Raw genomic sequence first — 10,905 nt, 5'->3', positions numbered from 1 at the left:
GGGCGGCACGGTATCAATGAAAAAAGTCGGTTGCTTGCAACGTTCAAGCTTGCACTTTTCCCGCTATCTTGACTTGGCACTTGAATGACTCACGCCTGCCATCCATGGTACATTATAGGCTCATTGAGTCTTCTATTTGGCAAACCCGCAACAAAGCATCAATCTCAGCTCCCTGCTGCTCCTGTGTTTCAGGGGCGTCATCCTTCAGAAGCTGAGCTTGAGTAGGCTGAGGACGTTAGCACCTGAAGAGCACCACATGTATAGTGCTCGCCGGCGCCAAGCATCACCAGGGAAACAAAACATGCAGAAATGCTCCATTTCTAGTGCAATACACACCTTATGAACACAGAGAACAGCAGACAGGAGGTGACAATATTTTGAATGACCAACAGGCCTCAATACTTGTTCTTTGCGTTAATGAGCGACAGACACTGACTCACACTGCTGTCTGATGTCAATAAGGTGTTTGCAGCGCTGGAGGAACACTGTATGTTTGTATCCTTGATGATGCTTAGGCCTGAAGAGTACTTACTGGTATTTGCATTTTCATTTTGTACTCACTCCAATACATGTATTGGCTGTGATCATTATGGTTGGTTGGCGATTACTTCGTGTGTGTGTGCTCAATGTACCTACTGAACTACTAGTGTGCAGTGGTGATACTACCGATGATGACGACTGTTGGTGACTGAAACGACAAGACAATAATGGTGAGGTTTTTGCTACTAACTTATGATATGCCTGTTGTGCACTACAGAGAATCGAGTTGACCCTGGATGGCTGCTCATCATCAGCTGCAGCTCTTGACCCTACACTGTGCACAGACAGCATCGCCTTATCAGCAACATACAGGTAATTATTGTAATGTGTTGTGTTCACTACTAACACCTCAAAAGTTTCAGGATCGCACAGACGCCACAAGACAAAAGGTCACGTAATTCTTTACGGACTATAATGAATGAACAGTAGAATACATTGAGAAGAAGAGACTGGGAAAATACGAACTACATCGGAAAGAGAACTCTAGAACACTAAAGAAAACAAACCAAAGCATCAAGGAAAAGAACAACGCATGAGGGGTAAAGCGTTGGCCAGCCACACCGTGCGTCCAACTTTGGCATGAGCGTACAGAAGAGCGTACAGCGCTCGGACAGCGGAAGCTAAATTTGGCGGCAAAGCGACAGCATGCAATAGTACGGCGCGCGGCACATAAGCAGTACGAGGCGAGGCACGTATGCGCGTGTGCGGCAAACATTACACACCATGTACCATATATGCATGAACAGCGCGGGGCGCATACTAACTCATTCAACATCAGTGCGCGGCGCAGGCATCTAGCTAGCTGGCGCAAGCATGATCATAATTGCATGCCATCACGCAATCAGCGCACATAAATCGCGCATCAAATAAATAAGTAATCAAACACAAATCAACACATCAACTAAATAAATCGACGAGCTAGCAAGAACACAATTCAAAAATGCAACGAAGAAATAATTACTATTCTAGTCGGTTATTCGCATGGGACCAAGCGCAATGTCCAAGCTGATGAACTGTGATTGCACAAGGTAAGCCCAAGCTCCTGAGCTAACCGTTCTGGTGAGCAGTCTTCTTCGTGCTGCAAACACACACTACACAATGTGTCGTATCTCGTAACAAGTACTGTACCAAATCACAACGAACACTAACAATACGCAATAGTAAACAATAATCAAAAACACTACGCAAAAAAGCAAAGCAAGCAGCACCTAGCCAGGGAGACAAGCAGGAGTCACGGTCGCAACGAGATCTCGACGACACCCCAGAAGACCTTTCTCCGACACGATACACAACATTCTCCCCACCAAAGGGCTTCAACCACACTGATCACAAATCAAGACGAGGTGGTGGTCGAACGGTACGACGAGATCGACGCGTAACTTGCGGTTCAACGGTCGTCGAAGGTATTTCAACATCATCGACGACGTTGACTGGATCAGCGCTCGCGGGTGTCTGCGGCTGCGGCTTAGCGTCCACAGCAGGCGGCTCAACATGCTCCTTCGCTACTTCCAACGGAACCAAGCGTTGAATGGGCCGTAGCATGGACGATTGGCCAACTTGGACTTTGGCCACCCTGCACTTGCCATCTCTTCCAGGATACAGCTCTGCGACCCTACCCAAGCGCCATGATTGCCGCTTCCGGTTGTCGTCGGCAATAAACACAACGTCGTTCACGACAATCGGAGTTGACTTCGACCGATGATACTCACTGAGACGAATGAGATACTCAGACGACCACCGCTGGTTGAGGTGCTCATAGACGGTGTGGACATACTTGACTCGAGCGGACAACTGCCGTGGATCGAGTGGTCTGTCAGACGAGGCAATACCGGTTGCAAAGATGTCTCCCAACATCATGGCTGGAGTCAGCGGCGACTCGTCAGCTACATCCGTAGAAACCGGAGTGAGGGGTCGAGAGTTGACGACTCTCTCGATCTCCGTCAAGACAGTGAACAGCTCGTCTCGACTCAATGACGCTCGACCGAGAACCTTCTTCAAGGGAGCTTTCACACATGCCACCAGACGCTCATAGAACCCTCCATGCCACGGGGCAGATGGCGGATTGAAGAACCACGGGATTGCCACCTTGTCTGCGGCGGACTTGAACGTCGTAGCATTATCTGAACGTATACGCAGCGGCTTCCCACGACGGGCGATGAAACGACGCAATGCTAGCAGGAACACCTCTGTCGACAGGCTATCCACGAGCTCTAGGTGCACTGCGCGAGTAGTACCGCACACGAAGAGTGCGACCCACACTTTCTGAACATTTGATGAACTGCGCACGTACAACGGACCTGCATAATCAATACCTGTGAGACCGAATGGCTGGTGGTGCTTCACCCTGTCTGAGGGCAACGGCGGCATCTCCTCAGCAGCAGTCTGTGCGCGAAATCTGCGGCAAACAATGCACTTCTTCGACACGCTACGAAGAAACCGACGAGCTCCGAGAATCCCGAACTGCTGTTGTAGAAACGCAAGCACGCTCTCTACACCCTGGTGCATTCGCTGAAGGTGAGCATCACGCAGAAGCAACTCACTTAGATGACATCTGCCCAGGATGATCGGATGCTGAACCTCGTAGGACAGATCGCTCTCCTGCAGACGACCACGAACTCTCAGCAAACCAGCTTCATCCAGAAACGGAGACAACTTGAACAGCTTCGAACCCTTCTTCAGTGGCTCCTTGCTCCGCAACTGGGACAACTCCTTGGGGAAGCATTGCTCTTGGATGGCGCGAAACATCACAGACTCAGCAGATGGAATCAATTCTGCACGCGAAACACCCTTGTGTCGCCATGACAGCATACTTGCGACCAAACCGCGAGCTCGTTGCCACTTGGAGAACTTCTCCCACGGCCAAACAACTGGAGTGTCAACCTCCACAGCCGACACGCGTGCTTCGGTGACGGACTCATTGGTGCTCTGAAACGAGATGACTGGTGGCCACTGAGACTCATCGCTCAACCATGACGGACCATGCAGCCACATCTCCTTCTGCAAGTCACACACTGGGACACCACGCGAGACAAGATCTGCAGGGTTGCTAACTCCTGGACAGTGACGCCATTCTACTTGCAGCTTCTGCGAAACTTCTTGCACTGCAGCAACTCGATTAGCAACATACGTCTTCCAGTGATACGACGGCTTTGAGATCCAGTGCCATGTGGTTAGGCTGTCTGTCCACCCCACAATCCTTTCAATTGGCACTCTCAATTCATTGACGACAAAGGACAACATCTTCACGCCAAGACACACAGCCGACAATTCCAGACGCGCAAGAGTGGGACGTACAACAGGTGCAACCTTCGCCTTCGCACACAACAAAGAAGACGTCAAACCGGACACAACATAGAAACAACAGCCATAGCCCTTCTCGGATGCATCTGAGAATACATGCAACGTGACTGGAGCATCTGGAGTACACCCGATCCATCTGGGGATTTTAACGGAAGAAAGCGCTGCGAGCTCTCCCCACCATGAAGCACATCGGACAGCCAAATCAATAGGGAATGGGTCATCCCAACCACCGCCGAGCTTCCAACTCTCTTGCAACATCATCTTGCCTGGCACAACTGCGGGTGACGCCCAACCTAGCGGATCGAACACAGCGGCAACACAACGCAACAACGCACGACGAGACCAACCAGACACTTCCTTGGGACACTCAACATCACCGAGCGCAGCCACCGAAATACAATCTGACTCGGTGTTCCACACAATACCCAGTGCCTTGGAACCAGCCTTGGGGTCTGAGGTCATCGTGTTCCCTCGCCACTTCTGCAACTCCATGCCTGCTCCCTGCAAAACATTAACGCTATACTCCTGCAGCTTTTCAGCATCCGCACAGCATGGCAAGCTAGAAACGCAATCATCAACATAAAAACTACGCAGCAGCAGCTCTATGATATCACGCTCAGCAGCAGAAGCAGACTCGAATGCACTATCGAGATGAAAGCGCAGCACAGCACTAAGTATGAAAGGAGAACAATTCACTCCAAAAGGCAGCTTCTTTAAACGCCAGATACACATTTCTTCGCTACCTATCTCAGGCCAAACAAAACGCAGATATGGCCTATCTTCTTCACGCATTCCGATCATAAAAAAAGCCTTGCGAATATCGGCTTGTACAGCACATTCATACTCACGGAACCTGAGGAGGATACCAGTGAGATCCGGTAGGAGTGATGGCCCGGGATCGACCATGTCGTTTAGGGATGGTGCTCCGGTGCAGGCGGCGGATGCATTGAAGACGACCCGTGTCTTCGTCGTTGAGGCGTCGCTTCGGAATACGGCATGATGCGGCATGTAATAGCCGGCTTCCTCCGGATGCGGTTCCTTTTCAATGGCATCCAGCTTCAAGTACTCAGTGATGAGGACGTCATCATACGCTGGACGTTGACCTCGTCTCTGTAGCTGCTTCAGCAGTGAGTGTGCCGCTGCCATCGCTTGGTTGAGGTTGGCTGGCGGACGCTTCTCAGATCGCCATAGCAATCCCACTTGGTAATGAGGGCCTTGCCGCTCTATCGGGAAGTCCGGTAACGTCTCAGCTATTTCCGGCACCTCTTCCATCTTCCACAGTCGGTCAAGTTCAATACAACTCACACTGACGGTCGCTGACTTGGTTTCACTATTAGCCGGTCCTGACAGCACCCAGCCTATTTCAGTGTGCCAGGCCGTCTCTCCATTGATTTGCTCCTTGCGGAGAAGGAACTCATTGCAGTAGTCAGCTCCAATCAGCATGTGCACTTCGCTTGATCCGGCCTTTGTCGAGTCATCAGACAGCTGCAATCCCTGTGACTGCCAACGTGCAATTGTGCTGTCTGCTAGCGGATCGAATCGGAGACCTAGCGACTTCTTTTGCCAGGCATTGACGGAAATGGACTTCGTTGCACCCTTGATGGTGACACGGTACCTGTCCATCTTTTCAAACTTCGGCTCCACGTCAAACGCCTTCAGCCTGACAGTTTGCGATCCAAGGTGTGCCGGTTGCAGCGAGTTCACCAGTGGCGCGGTGATGAACGATGCCTGCGCACCTGGGTCGATGAATATGCGTACACTGGCCTTTCGGCTAGGTCCTTGTACCTCAGCCACGCCGGTCATCAAGTGCACGCTGTTTGCACTACATTCATACGTACCGACTTTCGATTCGGCTATCGGTTCGGATGTTACCTGTTTGTCCTCTCTGTGCAGTAGACTGTGGTGTCGCTTGTTGCAGTGCTTGCAACGACCCTTGTTCTGACAATTCATCACTCGATGTCCTGGTCTCAGGCAGTTGAAACACAGTCCCTCTGCCTTGACGTACGCGTTTGGGTGCTCAGACGCCATAGCTGACAATTTCTTGTTAGCCTCATCAACGCTGACCGTCAAACACTCTGCCGACGCAAACGGTATACGTTTGTCGCTGGTGCTAGACTTGGCAGGCTTCAGCTTGCTACGTCCGTGGGCTGTTTGGTAAGCCATACCATCCTCCGCAAACGCCTTCAAGTCCTTCGTGTAACATCTCTTCTCGATCAAGAAGGCCTTAGTTTCTGCCGACACAGCTTCTAGCAGGACTTGACGTACGACACATCCGAACAATTCAGTGTCGTCCAGCTCACCGATTTGTCCGCGGCTAGAGGTACGGCTAGGCCTGGCGAGTTTTGCCCACTTCTCCGTCTCGCGCGTCACTCGTACCACAAACTGGTAGAAACTCTCATCACTTTTCTGCTGTATGGCCATCAGGGCTTGCCACGCTTTGTCGGCGGTCTTCCCATGCGCCATCAGCAGCTCGCGCTTCGCTTCGGCAAAGGTGTTGCAGCCATAGCATGCACCTTCCAACTTGCTGCCAGCAACAGCCACGCGCAAGCGGATCAGGTACTCGTCGTCGCTGAACTCATTTTGCTTTGCCACATCCTCGAACAGTTCGAGATAGGTCTCAACAGTCTGCTTACCGTCGAACTTCGGCATCTTGATGGCAGCCCTCTTGCTCGCTAAACTGCCATTCGTCGTATTCAACAAAGTGCTCTCATCACTCTGAGTCTCTCGTGCGTGCTGGACTTGCAACTCCAAATCTGCAATCCTCGCAAGCAGCTGCTCGTCATCTTTCCTTTCCAATCTACTTCCTGCTCGTTCGTCGCGCTCTCTGTCTGCACGCACTTTCTCCTCGTGCTTCTCGATACGCTCCTCTACGTAAGTACGCAATGCCTCTCCAGTGTAGCCATAAGCTTGACCATTTGCGATCAGCTTCGCTTCTACCTCATCCATGTTCACGCGTCTCTATCCTGGCGTGGTCGCCAAAATGTTGTGTTCACTACTAACACCTCAAAAGTTTCAGGATCGCACAGACGCCACAAGACAAAAGGTCACGTAATTCTTTACGGACTATAATGAATGAACAGTAGAATACATTGAGAAGAAGAGACTGGGAAAATACGAACTACATCGGAAAGAGAACTCTAGAACACTAAAGAAAACAAACCAAAGCATCAAGGAAAAGAACAACGCATGAGGGGTAAAGCGTTGGCCAGCCACACCGTGCGTCCAACTTTGGCATGAGCGTACAGAAGAGCGTACAGCGCTCGGACAGCGGAAGCTAAATTTGGCGGCAAAGCGACAGCATGCAATAGTACGGCGCGCGGCACATAAGCAGTACGAGGCGAGGCACGTATGCGCGTGTGCGGCAAACATTACACACCATGTACCATATATGCATGAACAGCGCGGGGCGCATACTAACTCATTCAACATCAGTGCGCGGCGCAGGCATCTAGCTAGCTGGCGCAAGCATGATCATAATTGCATGCCATCACGCAATCAGCGCACATAAATCGCGCATCAAATAAATAAGTAATCAAACACAAATCAACACATCAACTAAATAAATCGACGAGCTAGCAAGAACACAATTCAAAAATGCAACGAAGAAATAATTACTATTCTAGTCGGTTATTCGCATGGGACCAAGCGCAATGTCCAAGCTGATGAACTGTGATTGCACAAGGTAAGCCCAAGCTCCTGAGCTAACCGTTCTGGTGAGCAGTCTTCTTCGTGCTGCAAACACACACTACACAATGTGTCGTATCTCGTAACAAGTACTGTACCAAATCACAACGAACACTAACAATACGCAATAGTAAACAATAATCAAAAACACTACGCAAAAAAGCAAAGCAAGCAGCACCTAGCCAGGGAGACAAGCAGGAGTCACGGTCGCAACGAGATCTCGACGACACCCCAGAAGACCTTTCTCCGACACGATACACAACATAATGTGTGTAGTGCTCTTTTGACACCGTTTCCAGCGGACAACGCATTACACTCATACCTTGTTCATCCGGGCAGTGCCGGACCGGGCACTGCCCGTAACTTTGAAATGTCCGTAACTCCGAATCGCATACCTTCTGATAGGGAAAGGCCATAGATATGGCGTCACTTTTTCCACGAAAAGTGACAAAAGAGTAGAAACATTTCCACTAAAACTCGCCCAAAGGGTGCCCGGTAGAGTGAAGTGCCCGTAACTCCGGTGTCCGGATAGGAGATGTGCAAGTGTATTTTCTTTTTTCTGTGTGTATGCATGATGCAGGAAGCCTGGTCATAAGACACTCTGCCATGCCTTTCCCTCCATACTAAGCTGCAAGAGCATGCACAGGTGGAGGCAGACATGTCCATGCACTGGTGCATGACATCATCAGTGCACAGCTTGATCAGTGTTACTCGACTGCTCCGCTGTAGGAATGAAAGCCAAACTAACAGTTAGGTGTACTGTACCGACAGTGCCATCATGGTAGAACAGTCAAGTAGACGGGTAGTTTATTCAGGGTGGGTTTGTAGCAGCATAGAGACAATGCTCACAAGTCACTGTGGTGACCGGAAACACATTTTTTCACAATACTCATCTTTACCGTGACACCAACTTGGTCTCTTGCTGACAATGTGGCTATGCGCAGATTTGCTCATCTAGAGTCACCCGTATTCATTGGACGCATCCCGGACAAGTATCTTCGGTACCTGCACGTTTGGCAAGCGCGTCCTAGCGCGCTCAACAACAACTACCTCGGTTGCCTACGTCAGTTGCGACTCGGCGGTGCGACAACACCAGCTCTCAACTTAATCGAGAACTCGGGACCGGCTGCTGGCCTGGTGCTGGGCAGGAACAACATCAGACCCGGCTGCAGCTATCTGACATCGGCGTGCGAGCAGGGTGTTGCGTGTGGCATCGAGCGCTGCAGGACCAACGCTGCGCCGGTGAACTGCAGCAGCATCGGAGAGTGCAGTACACAGTATGACCCGGTGTCCAGGTTCTATGAACCTCAGTGTCTTTGCCCAGTCGGGTACGTCACGGCTCGGCAATGCCAGCAAGGTGAGTTAGTTCATGTCCTACTGTTCGTGTTGGTGCAGCACTCGGTGAAAACATTACAGCCCCCCCCCCCCACACACACACCACACACGTACACACGCACAGCCCTTTGGGTAGAAGCCTGCACAGGGCACCTGGGGGGGGGGGGGGGGGGGGGGCAAAGAGTGGTAGGGTCAATACCATAGTGACCGCAGTGTGTCCGACGCTCCGCCGCAGCACACTCTAATTTTCACGGCATACTCTTGGTTTTTATCCTCTCACCCACTGCTTGATAATCCATGATGAAACACTCACCCGCTCACGCATCCATTGGTTTGAGGGAAAGATGCAAACGGAAAAAGCCTGAAGAAAAAAATTGACTGTCACCACCAGGACTCGAACCAAGGACCTTCGCTTGAGGCCAGCGATACTCTACCCACTGAGCTATGGTGTAGCTATGCACTCACACATTTTGTCTATTTCATGCCACTTTCCAACAATGGTTGTTCTTCAGAAACACCCAGGGCTACATTCACACTTGGAACCAGCATTCGCTATCAGCTAAACACAGCCACTCTGCCAGCGTTGCCGGAGCGCTCACGTCGCCAAACACCGGCAGCCACAGCAGCAGCATCAGTCGCAGCCTCTGCACTGTACGAACAGGTACACACAACACTCGACGCGAAGCTGCGGACGTTTGCGCTCGGAGGCCTGATCTTCAAAGTCAACTCCAGCAACTCTTCACTGACCTTGCAGGTGAGATGGGTCGCAGTGCCAGCCATTTGCACGCATTGTTACTACGACATGCAAAGCTTCACCTGACATGCAAAGCTTCACCTGACATGCAAAGCTTCACCTGACATGCAAAGCTTCACCTGACATGCAAAGCTTCACCTGACATGCAAAGCTTCACCTGACATGCAAAGCTTCACCTGACATGCAAAGCTTCACCTGACATGCAAAGCTTCACCTGACATGCAAAGCTTCACCTGACATGCAAAGCTTCACCTGACATGCAAAGCTTCACCTGACATGCAAAGCTTCACCTGACATGCAAAGCTTCACCTGACATGCAAAGCTTCACCTGACATGCAAAGCTTCACCTGACATGCAAAGCTTCACCTGACATGCAAAGCTTCACCTGACATGCAAAGCTTCACCTGACATGCAAAGCTTCACCTGACATGCAAAGCTTCACCTGACATGCAAAGCTTCACCTGACATGCAAAGCTTCACCTGACATGCAAAGCTTCACCTGACATGCAAAGCTTCACCTGACATGCAAAGCTTCACCTGACATGCAAAGCTTCACCTGACATGCAAAGCTTCACCTGACATGCAAAGCTTCACCTGACATGCAAAGCTTCACCTGACATGCAAAGCTTCACCTGACATGCAAAGCTTCACCTGACATGCAAAGCTTCACCTGACATGCAAAGCTTCACCTGACATGCAAAGCTTCACCTGACATGCAAAGCTTCACCTGACATGCAAAGCTTCACCTGACATGCAAAGCTTCACCTGACATGCAAAGCTTCACCTGACATGCAAAGCTTCACCTGACATGCAAAGCTTCACCTGACATGCAAAGCTTCACCTGACATGCAAAGCTTCACCTGACATGCAAAGCTTCACCTGACATGCAAAGCTTCACCTGACATGCAAAGCTTCACCTGACATGCAAAGCTTCACCTGACATGCAAAGCTTCACCTGACATGCAAAGCTTCACCTGACATGCAAAGCTTCACCTGACATGCAAAGCTTCACCTGACATGCAAAGCTTCACCTGACATGCAAAGCTTCACCTGACATGCAAAGCTTCACCTGACATGCAAAGCTTCACCTGACATGCAAAGCTTCACCTGACATGCAAAGCTTCACCTGACATGCAAAGCTTCACCTGACATGCAAAGCTTCACCTGACATGCAAAGCTTCACCTGACATGCAAAGCTTCACCTGACATGCAAAGCTTCACCTGACATGCAAAGCTTCACCTGACATGCAAAGCTTCACCTGACATGCAAAGCTTCACCTGACATGCAAAGC

At 50.6% G+C, this 10,905-nt stretch overlaps 1 protein-coding gene across 1 annotated transcript in view; it reads left to right on the top strand.

Annotated features, from left to right (window-relative positions):
• Nucleotides 1-10,905, top strand: part of LOC135804426 (protocadherin Fat 3-like) — a 29,140-nt gene that overhangs the window by 15,370 nt on the left and 2,865 nt on the right. Inside the window, exons 2-4 of the mRNA XM_065318295.1 lie at nucleotides 758-852; nucleotides 8,469-8,881; nucleotides 9,372-9,613. Coding sequence (XP_065174367.1) covers nucleotides 758-852; nucleotides 8,469-8,881; nucleotides 9,372-9,613 — 750 coding nt within the window. The remainder of the gene's footprint in view (nucleotides 1-757; nucleotides 853-8,468; nucleotides 8,882-9,371; nucleotides 9,614-10,905) is intronic.

Source organism: Sycon ciliatum, chromosome 1 (genome assembly GCF_964019385.1).
Source record: "Sycon ciliatum chromosome 1, ocSycCili1.1, whole genome shotgun sequence".
In the NCBI taxonomy this organism is placed as follows: Eukaryota; Metazoa; Porifera; class Calcarea; order Leucosolenida; family Sycettidae; genus Sycon; species Sycon ciliatum.
The sequence above is the reverse complement of the archived record's forward strand: the minus strand, read 5'-3'. Positions and strand labels throughout refer to the sequence as shown.